Source organism: Argentina anserina, chromosome 7 (assembly GCF_933775445.1).
Source record: "Argentina anserina chromosome 7, drPotAnse1.1, whole genome shotgun sequence".
In the NCBI taxonomy this organism is placed as follows: domain Eukaryota; kingdom Viridiplantae; phylum Streptophyta; class Magnoliopsida; order Rosales; family Rosaceae; genus Argentina; species Argentina anserina.
Window position 1 is genome coordinate 13,643,016 of NC_065878.1, and position 13,431 is coordinate 13,656,446.

The 13,431-nt window shown below is 38.6% G+C and overlaps 2 protein-coding genes across 3 annotated transcripts; one reads left to right on the forward strand and one right to left on the reverse strand.

Annotated features, from left to right (window-relative positions):
• The first annotated feature begins 1,135 nt into the window (after positions 1 to 1,135).
• LOC126801614 (probable methyltransferase PMT15) lies at positions 1,136 to 4,979 on the forward strand. The gene is made up of 6 exons (XM_050529030.1): positions 1,136 to 1,857; positions 2,969 to 3,179; positions 3,286 to 3,583; positions 3,952 to 4,350; positions 4,436 to 4,513; positions 4,596 to 4,979. Exons 1-6 carry the CDS (start codon positions 1,195 to 1,197, stop codon positions 4,840 to 4,842), a joined length of 1,896 nt encoding a protein of 631 aa, XP_050384987.1. The 5' UTR covers positions 1,136 to 1,194; the 3' UTR covers positions 4,843 to 4,979.
• Positions 4,980 to 5,118: 139 nt separating this feature from the next.
• LOC126801615 (plant UBX domain-containing protein 8) lies at positions 5,119 to 12,270 on the reverse strand. Of its 2 annotated transcripts, none has more exons than XM_050529032.1 (11): positions 12,180 to 12,270; positions 11,289 to 11,350; positions 10,155 to 10,560; positions 9,968 to 10,051; positions 9,786 to 9,866; positions 9,229 to 9,351; positions 8,982 to 9,131; positions 8,783 to 8,896; positions 6,388 to 6,531; positions 6,253 to 6,309; positions 5,119 to 5,410 (listed from the first exon to the last, which is right to left on the reverse strand). In XM_050529032.1, exons 1-11 carry the CDS (start codon positions 12,261 to 12,263, stop codon positions 5,303 to 5,305), a joined length of 1,413 nt encoding a protein of 470 aa, XP_050384989.1. In that variant the 5' UTR covers positions 12,264 to 12,270; the 3' UTR covers positions 5,119 to 5,302. The 2 variants fall into 2 exon arrangements, with proteins under 2 accessions (XP_050384989.1, XP_050384988.1); XM_050529031.1 differs by having other exon boundaries at positions 5,125 to 5,410; positions 10,134 to 10,560.
• Between the last annotated feature and the right edge of the window lie 1,161 nt (positions 12,271 to 13,431).

Sequence of the window (13,431 nt, forward strand, 5' to 3'; positions counted from 1 at the left end):
ATCACTGTGAACTGCTTCGGTTGAATTAGGTTGTGAACTTTATGTCACTAGAAAACTACGGGTGTCTACTTTCCAGAACATTTTACGGGTCACTCATACCTATTATAATAAAGAAGTTATGATTGTTTAAGTGTGTGAAGATCATTCTACTTGAGAATCTGATTTTCATTATAAACTCTTGTTTTGAATTGTTATGCAATCTTGTTTCCTAAGATATAAGTTTGGCTAAGTATAGCATGCATGAATCTAAGGATGTGTAGCGAGATTAATGATTAGTCATTAGCCCAAGACTACTTTTAGGAAGCATATAATGAACGTTATATACGTTGTTCTTTGTACTACATGATTATGACACTAATCAATGAGAGTTGTTTTGTAGACTTCAGGGGGAGTCTACCTCACATGATGCTATCAAATGTAGATGGTGTGTTGTGCTCTTTTTCTCCTTCGATCAAACTTTTGTTTTTCACCCAAGAGGTTTTTATTTTACTTGACAAGGTTTGTATCGAGGCAACGTGCACCATGCAACCTAGACATGTGACACAAGGGGAAGTGTTCCGGGAGAATTATTAATCTACAATTATGTGTGTCTAAGCTTATTCATGTTTTTTTATTAGAGTATAATATGTCTTAATGTAATATATATGAATCTTTGATTCTTCAGGTTACTCAGTATGTAATACTTATATATAAGTCATATTATCAATCAATAAAGAGTTACGTTATGTTATTTCACATTGTTATTATTCTTGTTTCATTATCCCGCAATACACACATCTTTTAATTACCGCAATCACCGATATATAAACATCACATTCCTTCAAAAACAAAAATTCCAAAAACAATCGAAAAATCCCAAGGTGCATAGAACCCGGAGTAACATTAGCCCCTCACACAAACAAATTTCACACGCCCCGCATTCAATAAATTCAGACCCTTTCTGTGCCAAAACGAAACCGCTCACTAACGCGCCACCTCCGGCGTGTGTCCCTCACTCGCCTCCCCCTCTGTCCCTAAAGCTTCATACCGACCCCGCAACCCAGTTGAAAATAAAAAATAAAATCATCCTTGAAAACCCAAACCTCCGTCATCACCAAACCTCTCTCTTTCTCTCTCTAAATCTATATATATATAGAGGCAGGCTCATCTATACATACAATACTCCTCAATTCTATTCAGACTGTTCTGTAAGCCATGGCGAAGCTCTCAGTGAAGCCGCGGCGGAGCAACCTCTACTTCCTGACGTTAACCACCGTGCTCTGCACTCTCTGCTACCTAATCGGCGTCTGGCAGCACTCCGCCGGCTCCACTTCCTCCTCCTCCTCCTCCGCCGTAATCAACTCCATCGTCTCCGACGTCACCTGCCCGCAGCTCCCGAACATCACCACCCGCCTCGACTTCGCCTCGCACCACCGCGCCGAGGACCTCCCCGTCCCGCCCGCCGAGGCGCGTGTCATTCACTTTCCGCCGTGCGACGCCGGCCTGAGCGAGCACACGCCGTGCGAGGACGTGACGCGGTCGCTCAAGTTCGAGCGGGAGCGGCTGGTTTACCGGGAGAGGCATTGCCCGGAGAAGGAGGAGCTTCTAAAGTGCCGGATTCCGGCGCCTCACGGGTACACCGTGCCGTTCCGGTGGCCGGAGAGCCGGGGGGCGGTGTGGTACGCCAACGTGCCGCACAAGGAGTTGACAGTGGAGAAGAAGAATCAGAATTGGGTGCACTACGAAGGTGACCGGTTTCGATTCCCTGGGGGAGGGACCATGTTCCCTAACGGTGCGGACGCATATATTGATGATATTGGCAAGTTGATTAATCTCAAAGACGGCTCTATTAGGACCGCCATTGACACCGGTTGTGGGGTAAGTTTTATTTTCATTTTTACCTTCATTTCGGATTAATTTCATTATTTTCGTCACGTAATTATTTTTGTTTCTATGTGGTTGAATAATTGCGAATTTTGTCGTGGTGCGTGTGGGTTATACTTTTTGAGTGGAAAAGAGTTTGATATCGTGTTACCAGAAAATGTCAACGGGGATTTATGAAGAAATCGTGACTTTAGAGTGATAGTGAGAAGTTAGATCGAGTGTTGGAAATTGTGATATTGGGATTTTTCGGTGAGGTGTGAAAGGAGTGATTTGGGGTTGGAGGATATTTGGTTTAATTTGGTTTACTTGATTGTGATCTGTTTCTTGTCTTGGTTTTTGGAAATATTAGAAAGTTACATACAGCTCATGAGAAGCTGACCAAATCCCATTGTCATAATAGTGGCATGAAACGGCCAAATTTGTTGACCCTGCTATGGTAATGTTGATTATGGAGTTATTAAGAAATTTGCGTTGTGTTATTTCCTTTTTGGTGTGAAAACATAAAGGAGACTACTCAGATTAGAGAAAATGTGGGTTGGTAGATTGCTGATTAATTAGGAAAATAGGAAATGGTTTTTCAGAATACTGTGTACTGATGCCATTATTAATTAGGTAGTTGTAATGATTCAAATAGCAATCCAAATATTGGGTTGGAATTGTTTTGGCAAAATATTAAGTAAGAATGACTCAATCATGCCGTTTGTGATGTTAACTACTGGGATTTATATACTGACAGCCACATTATCATTATAATGGAAGTAAGAATTGACAGTAAAGTCACTTTAGAAGTATAATTTTGTTACGAAAGGCTATATCCTTGACAATGAAGTAAAGTGGTTCCACCATACATTAGCATTGGGCATATGGGAAAGTTATTCGTGCCCTGCACTCTTTTTCAATATTATTGTGCTTTATCTAAACTCAATTTTCAGATTTTAATACTCCAATCAAATACTTAGAGCCAATGTACTGCATTCTGCATATCTGAATTGAATTTAGATGTTGAAGTATATACTGGTTAATATACTCTACTTGCTTGCTTAGCAAATCAGATGCTCATCCTTCAACTGTTTTTGATATGGTTTTAAATTTAATTTTAATCCAGGTTGCAAGTTGGGGTGCTTATCTTTTATCTAGGGACATTTTAACAGTGTCATTTGCACCAAGAGACACTCATGAAGCACAAGTTCAATTTGCTCTTGAAAGAGGAGTTCCTGCATTGATTGGAGTAATGGCTTCCATCAGACTTCCATATCCCTCGAGATCTTTCGACATGGCTCACTGCTCTCGTTGCCTCATTCCATGGGGTGAATTTGGTAAACTGAGCACATTCAAAACTGTCGTTAAGTCAAAATTACTGCTCATTTTAACTGTGTTTTGTTGAACATTTTTCTTATGAACATTTTGGATTTTGGTTTGCAGATGGCCTGTACTTGATTGAAGTGGATCGTGTTCTAAGACCTGGTGGGTACTGGATTCTTTCAGGCCCACCTATCAACTGGCAAAGCCACTGGAAAGGTTGGCAAAGAACTCAGGCAGACCTGAAAGCTGAGCAGGACAAAATTGAGAGAGTAGCAAAACGTTTATGCTGGAAAAAATTGAAGCAGAAGAATGACCTTGCCATTTGGCAAAAACCCACTAACCATATCCACTGTAAAGCCAATAGAAAAGTCTTCAAGAAACCATCATTCTGCCAAGCTCAAAATCCAGACACAGCATGGTAATTATTTTCTGTTCAGTCCCTTCACATGCCTTTTTTTGTTTTTATTCTTTTGGGTTTTTATAGAACTTTAGTGGAGTGGTTACTTAACCGTTTTGAGCATTTCGAATCTCTAACTGTGATTGATACCAAAACCAATCAGATGGAAAAGGTAAAATGTCCAGGCAAGTGTTTGTTAAGTTGTCCAAGTCCAACTGTCTATACTGTTCAGACTGGTGTGTTGGTGCTGCTTTCTTGTTCTTTACTTCAATGCTTGATTAGTGGTCAAGAATAAGTTAAACTTGTAAATGATAGACTTGTTTAATGTCAAAATTAATCATTATTTTTTAAAGTTTTACTGAACACAATGACTCTTTTTCCTTTGGTAGGTATACTAAACTTGAGGAGTGTTTGACTCCCCTGCCCGCAGTGAACAGTAACAACGTTGAAGAAATTTCAGGTGGGGAATTGGCTAAATGGCCAGCGAGGCTAACTACAGTCCCTCCAAGAATTACTAGTGGAAGTTTGGAAGGAATTACAGATGAGATGTTCAGGGAAAACACCGCGCTCTGGAAACAGAGAGTTGCACACTATAAGACCTTGGACTATCAGTTGGCAGACCCTGGGAGGTACCGTAATTTGCTTGACATGAACTCTTACTTGGGAAGCTTTGCAGCTGCACTGGTCGATGACCCTGTGTGGGTTATGAACATTGTCCCGGTTGAGGCTGAGGTCAACACCCTTGGAGCCATCTTTGAACGTGGATTGATAGGAACTTATCAGAACTGGTATGCTCTATGAACATCAGAGGCCTACCATTACTGCATTGTTATGTTACCTTGTCACTGAAGCTATCTGCTTTCTCTCTGTCAGGTGTGAGGCCATGTCGACTTATCCAAGAACCTATGACTTCATCCACTCTGATTCAGTTTTCACTCTTTACAAGGACAGGTGACTAATCAGTCTTACAAACTGGAAATGTTTTACTGGATTGTGTTTAGAGCATTCAACTTGACCAAAGTTTCATATGCAGGTGCGAAATGGAAGACATTCTTTTAGAAATGGATAGGATATTAAGGCCACAAGGCAGCATAATTTTCAGGGACGATGTGGATATGGTTGTGAAGGCCAAGGCGCTCTTAGATGCAATGCAATATGACGCCAGAATTGTAGACCATGAAGACGGTCCTCACCACAGAGAAAAAATATTGTTGGCAGCCAAGCAGTACTGGACTGCACCAGCACCAAACCAAAATGGAGAGAGCAGTAAAGAATCATAGGACTTCTCTGTTACATTTTTCTGTCCATAATTTGACTATCAAATGATTCTTTTCCAGCACCCCCCATTTCTATGGTGCGATCGATACTTGGGGCTGAAATCTGCATACCAATGAAAAGTAAAAGATTTTTTCGGTGAATGAATGATACTCTTATTGACTATATTAATGTCGAAATTTTTATAAAAATAACGGCATATGCTACAAATCAGTTCAACGAAAAAACCGTAAGCTGATGTTGATTCCGGATTACTACTAGTAAGCTGAGAAATCACAAGCTGATTGCGACTGGGTAGGAAAGGAAGACATATGATCGTCATATCTTAATTAATCACAACTTGATTGAGACACAAATGCATGAGTTTTTAGGCCTCTTCAGCAGGACTTGGACCTTATATACAGGAAAGAGCTTGGCACCATTTGATCTTATGGAAACTGATCAGAATGCAAGGAAAATATGCTACTATATCAGTTCCAAAAATAGTGCTTCTTGCTTGTTGGTCAAACCAAGTTCTCTCAATGTTGATAAGCTGTTATTGGCGCTGAAAACATGCCGAGGATACGACCTGACCTGTTCATGGAAACCAAGCAGCATCATCAGAGAAAAACAAAGGAAAATTACTACAGAGCAAACAAAAACGCGTCACCTTTCAATCATAAAAATGGACCACACTTTATAATGTTCACTGAAATTAAAATACCTCTTGGCTTTCATAGTCTAAATTGTCCCATGCTGACAAACAGACCACTTTAGGGACAGACGTTTCCGTATAGACGCCTTGTTACAGAATATGATAATCACATTGATTGCCTCCAGTTGGGCCATTAGATGACATTCTTACAATTTTAATTATTTCTTTGAAATTTGGAGGGTCTGGGGGTTGGGGGGGGGGGGGGGGGGGGGGGGTTTATCCATTGAGCGCTAAATTCCAATTAGCATTTTCATTCAGCATTCCCAAATCATGATTCAAACAGTGGCCAAAAAATGAGGTCAACGTTTATTAGTATAATCATTTTTTTGACGTCCTCAAATCTAAGCTAAATTCCAATTAGCATTTTCATTCAGCATTCCCAAATCATGATTCAAACAGTTGCCAAAAAATGAGGTCAACGTTTATTAGTATAATCATTTTTTTGACATCCTCAAATCTAAGCTAACAGCAAATCAATAGCATTCCCAGAGTTTTACCAATGATAGCGCACTAAAAGGGAAAAATGACAGCAAGCTTATGAAGAAATGAGGCATGGATAGGAACAAATAAAATAAAACATATTGGAACAAAAAAAGGTGCAGCAAAGTGACATTTCAGTAATTTCACTCGCTTCATTTTATCTTCAATGCAAAAATCAACCGTAATTGTAAGTTTACTTCTTTGATACAAAAATCAAATCAAATTAGAGAAGCAGATTTACCACTTTGTAAGTTCCAGGCTCCACCACTCTACTGACATCTATGAAGTCGAAAAGAAGCTAAAAAGGAACAGTAGTTCTGTCAATTTAAGAGATAGAGAGATGTATATAAGCCTCTGAACATTCTAAACATCATACCTGAAGCTTGTCAGATTTGCGAAAGCGATGGCTGAGGCGGCTGCCGTCTGGCATCCGAACAAGAAGAGTCACAGCATTCTCATCATTTGGTGCTGGTTCAGAAGGAAGTGAAGCACTTTTTGCAGAAAGCCTTCTCTCAAGTTCCTGTCATCTTAACTCATGAGACAATGGATCATAGACAAAAGACATAACATATCTAGCAATTTAAAACTAAAATGGTAAATTCACTCCATAATGGCACAACTTATTTTTAAGTTTTAACTATTGCCTCCACCCTGAAAATCATATATCTATATATGTGATACTGGAAAACAACCCATAACCAAACATCCAATACAACTTCACTGGCTTATCCAAAATCTCCGGTTCTGACATCAAGAATTCCACTGTCAATGATACACTGGAGCTTAAGAACATCAACATTTATGATACTTTTTTGGTTATTAGTTCTTAGCATCTGATAAAATGTAACTGCATTTGTAATTTGCCATTAGAATAAACACGAATCACAATAATTACGTTTGTTTCATAAGAAAAACTACTCTCACTCGCATAGAAGTCTATATAGCATGGATACGGGAAAAACTGGGTATGTCCGTATCGTACCCATGTCGGATACGGGTACAGTCCGGATACGCCATATATACGTATTCATGAATGAAAAAACGTATCCTAACTATGTAGTGTAAAGTTAACTCAGCGGATACGGTCCGAATACAATTTGGATACGTTTTAGGATACTATTGTCATTTTAAAGTTGGTAAAACTTAAATTGCTAAATGTATAAGCCGGAGATTCTCTTTCGTTCCTTCGAAGGAGACTGAGGGAGGTGAACCCAGACGAAATCATCTATACCTTCCCTCGCAACTCTTGGATTCCGAGCAAAACCCCATATTTTTCTCTCCCTCTCTCTCTCTCTCTCTCTCTCTCTCTCTCTCTATTCCCATCACTGGAAAAAGGTATGACTCATATCTTCAGTAGTTTGATTAAGTTTTCCTTTGATTAGTGTGCTCTGCTTTTCTTTGTATAAATCTCTCACTTATTTCTGCACTGTTTTGTATTTAGTTTGACATTGATGAATTGATTAAGAACTAGCAAGAATCACCCAATTAGGGACCTACTGATCGTATTGGGTTGTCTCTCTTTTCATTGTTTTGGACTGTTGATCTGAATTTAGTTATGTGGACTTGTTTTTGGTGATATTTTTGATCCAGTAATGACTGTTGTCATTACTTGAACTTCAACTCAAGCTGAGCCAGGTTTGGTCTTAATCGATTTTTTCTGTTCCAAGTTTTGGTGATTCTCAGTGTTTTCAATTGCTCGTACAAAAACTGTAGCACTAATTCTCTACATGATATCGGAAGAGTGGCTATATGTTTTTCTGATATACTTCTGTTTTCTCCTTCTATGGTTTTCTTGCTTAGTAGGTTGTTGTATTGCTTGGTTTTAGATTAGGTTATCGAGATTGAGTTGTATGATTCCCATTTTACCAATTACAGCAAGGAAAGTAAAAATTGGTCAATAAGAGGCAAATTCTCTTTTCAGCTTGGATGTTTGAATGTTATGTGATATTGGTCCTCTTATCTTCATGCGGTGTTTGAAAACCAGTTGATGGTTGTGTATAAACTATCTTCCATCCTTTTTTTTTTTTGCAGAAAAAGAAATAAAATGTTATTAATTGAAGAATGAATTTTGAATTTTGGTCAGAGCAAACCTACTCTTTGATATGCCTCCCAATTAAAAGTAAGGGAGTAACATTTCTCCAGAAACTTGCTGATGTCTTGTCTTTGCTATAGGACTTGCTTTAAGAGGGCAAATAATTCTTTGAAATCTGCATTTTCAAATATATTGGAACCCTGCATTGCATTGTATTAAGTGATGCTTCTTTTAAAAGGCACTTAACTGGATTGCTGCACTCGTTGTTTACAATTGTCTCTATGCCTCTCACACGCGCACACACACAACTCGATTAATGGGATATTGATGGAATTTAGGTGCTCTAAATTTCTAATTGCATGTTTTTGATCAAATTCTAGAATTTATTATATTATTTTACAAAACGTATCCAAAACGCTACATACTAGAAAAAAACGTATCCCCGTATCATGTCGTATCTGTATCCGTGTCCCGTACCCGTACTGGTGCATCATAGATAGAAGTACATTTAATAGATTTATGAACAACATAAGCTCTTCAAAGACATTACAGAATGAATACTATAACTGTTTCCTCGTACATGTCTCAATATTAAAGAACTTCGCCTTCATATCTACCAGAACAAAATTTCAATTAAGCAGATCTCAGTAATAAGGTAATCCAAAATCAATTGTAAATAGATTATTACTCTGGAAACACTGGTCAAACACACTATAATCAGGATTTAGGAGTACGCTACCATTGGCTCAATTCTTTTGTTGGCATCTGCCTTCAACTGAGAAGTTGCAGCTTCATGGATAGCATTCATTTCTTTCTCTTTATCAGCTACGAGGGATGCAAGGTAGTCATCATCCTGCAGGCATTTAACAATCAGGTACTGGAAAATACAGTCACAAACTGATGATTGTGAATCTGTGATTGCAAGCAGAGGTCAAAACCTGTTGTTCTCTGAGCAATTGCCTTGCTGATAGAGATGATGAGGAAAAGCCATGTACAGGCTGAGTATCAGGAATGTATGAAGATCCACCAAAAAGTGCACTCTCCAGCATTATAGCTTCGTCAAGTTCTTTTGGAGATAAGCTGCCCAACTGCAAATATATCATATATGTGAATAAGCTGAGTAGCCTAGCAGTCGATTTTCTTTAACATCGGGTAAATCAAAATGTAGGAACACAAGGATTATACCTCATCATAGTATGTTTCCAGTTTTTCCTGCTGAAGATGATTACCACCATTACAGTTCGACTCTTCACCGACTAATTGTTGTTCTACAACTTCAGCTCCATTTTGGTGTGATGATGATCCTCGCTAGAATAAACAATTTTAAATGAAAATGGGAGTAACTCTGACAGAAACTCAACTCCTCTATGACTCTATCTACTTCCAGAACACATCAACTTCCACGCGCAGAGGAAGACTTGTAGTCAAATAGTTTGACATTTTTTGACAGACACATAAGCAGAATTTAGGCCAAGATAATAAGATAACTAAGAAAACCTAAATCAGTTACATTCAGCCTAAAATATAATTCGAGACAATGTCTGCCAAAAATTAAACAATTTTTTTCCTAATTTATGTAACATGAGACCTAAATCTCCATTCTGCAGTGCACAACCTGAAGTGGAACTGTTTTATGAGTGAAGTATTTGTATAATTATTATTTAATTTTCTGCCTTAGGCTACGTTGACACTCTTTGTGCACTCATCTGTGTTGTGCAACTCTACCATAAATAGAAGGATACCTTCCATGTACTGTAAACTCCTGGATCTAGATTCCTGTCGTTCAGTTGCATCTCACGCATTGCCTTCTCTTGTTCTGCTGTCTGAACTCACTTCAGATAACAAAAAAATCAAGGACCTCAAAAGAAGGAAGAAACTCCCTCCCAGACAAAAAAGAAGAAAGAAAAAGACAGAGACTATGAACCTTCAAGGACAGCAAAACTGCGCGGTCAATATCTGAATGTTCTTCAGTAATTTTCTCATCCGGAAGCCCATTACCAGGAAGTACCTGAATTAATAAATCCTTAAGAATCAGAATTTCAGTAAAACAGAAGATATAGGCCAAAACAATCAGACTGGAAGGAGCATACATTGAGATTCCTGTTACGCACATTCGGAGAACCCAATTCAGCTTCTCGTTTTGATGCTTCTATAGCAGCCTGAATCATTTCTTCTTCCACATCATTGCGATATCTCGAGGCATTGATTTCGGTTCTTGCCACATATGGAATTGTAGGCCTCTGACCTGCGAGATGAGGATGCTCATTCCCTGGACTGAAACCTACAGGAAACCCAGTAACCTCTCCTTGGTGTGAAGGTGATGGTGCTCGACCAGTTAATGCAGAACCAATACGACTGTAGAGATCCCTAGTGTAATTACGGTCAAGCAATAATGAAGGCTTGAAACTTCTAGCAACAGAAAGAAGTGGCAGAAGTCCTTGTTGTGGTGCTACTTGATCCTGATTACTAGCTTGAGGGAAATTGTGCTGTGGGGGAGCAGTGGATGAGGGACTTGTACTGGAAAAATAAAGCAGAAAGGTAAAACAAGTAGCCAAGAAAGAAGTCATAGACAAAATATGTTACCAAACATATTGCGGAATCGGGTACACATCTTCTTTTGCATTGTTATGAAATTGTGGCTTTATAGAAATGGGTTTGCCTTCTATTTTCTCATTCATTTTCGCCTTGGGGTACCCTTGATGAAGTGTTTAATGGTGTTGGTGTTTCAGCGTTCCCAAAACCTAAACGTCAACTTTGGTTTCTAGTCTCTTGTAATCTAATTTGGTTTATTTGGATCACTAGGAATCTGGTGCGTTTCGAATGTAAGATTTTTAATGTGTTGAAAGCCCAATGTCATCTTTTGGAATTGTTCATAGAGTTTGCTCTGCATTCTTTTCATCCTTACAAGAAGCATCATGATATGTCTATTTTCTCTATTCTTGGTATCTCACAACTGTCTACCAATGCTACCAGCTTCATCTCGTCCTTTAATTAAGGGTTTCTTGGCTGAAGGTTTGTTATTTGCTAGGGATTTTTATATCTATGGTTTTGCATGTGTGGGTGTACACATGCCGGATTGAGCTTTTGTTTATCCTCTTTGTTGGAATTTATCAGACATAGGAGGTCAGGTTCTTTTGTCCCCCTCCTTTGTTAAATAAATAAAAAAAAAGTTTCACAAAAAAAAAATTATTGCTAAAAGTTGCGCAAGAAACTAAAGTGAAACAAAATGAATTGAATTGTGATACCTGTGTACATCTCCTTCCCTAAAATGTTCATTCACGGCTTCATTGAGATCGCCTCCATGTTCCTGTTGATGAGCCAAAGCATACCAGACAACTCAGAAACTTGGTTACATAGTGTAGAACATCAGAGTTTCATTGACACTAGATAGTAGATACACATCCTGATCTTCCTTCAAGGAAAATCCTAACGAACTAGTCTACCTCATGAGCTTAGCTCAAACCGTATAACCAAGACACCAGACCCCTTGGTTATATGACTTGCTGAAAAATACCAATGGTAAAATTTAAGCAGCAAAAATCAAAGCCCACCGCTGATTGTTGCTAATAAGTAATAAGGAATGAATCTCAAGGGTTATCTCCAAATCACAAAGATCTAGAGTAACTCTATGTTTTCTTGCTTTTGTCTAAATCCAACCCTCTAAAATGAGGAAAGCAAATCAAAAATTCTTTGTGTCCGTACTTTTGTGTTCCCTATCGAGCTTCTACGTTATGAATCAAATTCCATTCAAGTTCAACTCCCTAAATTTTCCCAAACAAGTTCTTAGTACAGCCGGAGAACAATACACATTTCAACTTTTTCTTTCAGAAACTCAAAATCCCAGTGAACTATATCATCCACAATCCTGCATAAACTTCCAGTAAAATACATCATCCAAAAGTAAAAGACATCACATTTCGTGTAAAATTACACAAACCAAAAACAAAATGAAACCAAAAAAAACATAGAAAGACTGGATGGATCAAGAAACCCTAGAATCTGCTGATTTTGTGGGATCGGTAGTAATTGAAGTAAGTGAGTAAAAACCATGCAGACCCAATTTGAGAAGTTACTTAAAACTTCACTAGAAATGAGTGATACAAAACAAAACACTAAGGAGTTGGGAAAAGTAGAACCTCGAGCTTTAGGAGGGCGAGTGAGCGAGACGCGCCGGTGAGGCTGACGTACGTTTCGATCATGTCCTCAGTAGGCCTCGGCATCTCTCGCTTCTTCTTCAGGTTGTGTTGTTTCAGATTGAGATTTGGATCTTCTGGGTTTTGTTCTGGAATCCAATGTTAATAGAACAACGGCTATGGGGCTTGCGCGCCTTTTTCTGTCAGAGGACACGTGTAAAGAAAAGGTAGTGGTTTATTTATTTATTATTAGAGAGTGAGTGCACGTCTTCGAATATAGTTTTTCTCTATTTCCAACTTCTTACAAAGCTTTTTTGCGCATCCAAAATGGGAGACTGCAGTGATCTAATTAGAATTCGGAACCAGCGTGATCAATCTGTTTGGGGTAGCAGAGACGCCAGCAATGCTACATATCATGTTGCAGATTAGGGCCGGGCTCGGTGCCAACGGTTCGGTTTATGAGCACTAACTGAAAGCCAACACTGAATTTTCGGTTTCATGTTTTTTAAAACCGAAACCGAAAAATATACATAGAAACCGCGGTTTCGGTTAACCTATAATTCGGTTCGGTTTCGGTTTTGTTTCGGTTACAAAACCTAATATCCTTATTGACATTTCGTACTTGATTAGTGAAAATAAAAAGATTAAAAGTGAAGGAGTAAGCTACAAGTTCAATACTTTAATTAAGTTATATTCACCAAATATCAAGAACTCAAATATTAAGTAACCAAAAATAGTGTTTTGCTGAAACACAACAAGTTAACCAAAATAAACATTAAACCCCATGAGTTTCATCACCGGATGTTCAGACTTGTCTTAACATGATGGCTAGTTGACAAAACCCAAAAACATTACATTAGATCTCTGCATGCATAATTGTACACATACAAAAATCAAAATCATATATTACCTTGTACAAAATCACATATCTATACATGTATATATTTATTACCAAATCTATGTTTTGCATAAGCACCCAATCGATTACATATGTTCATCAAATACAAGTTATAACCTTAAATGTCAATTCTCGGTTCGGTTCGGTTTTCACCGGTTTTTTGAAAGCATGAAACCGATAACCGGCACCAATTACTCGGTTCGGTTTGGTTTCCAATACCGACGCGGTGATTCCGTTCGGTTCCAGTTTCTAGGTTTCAGTGCGGTTCGGTTATGGCCGGTTTCGGTTTTTTCGGTGTCAAAAAGTCCAGCCCTATTGCAGATTGCTCTGCGATCCTGATTTCTAAAACCACTTGGA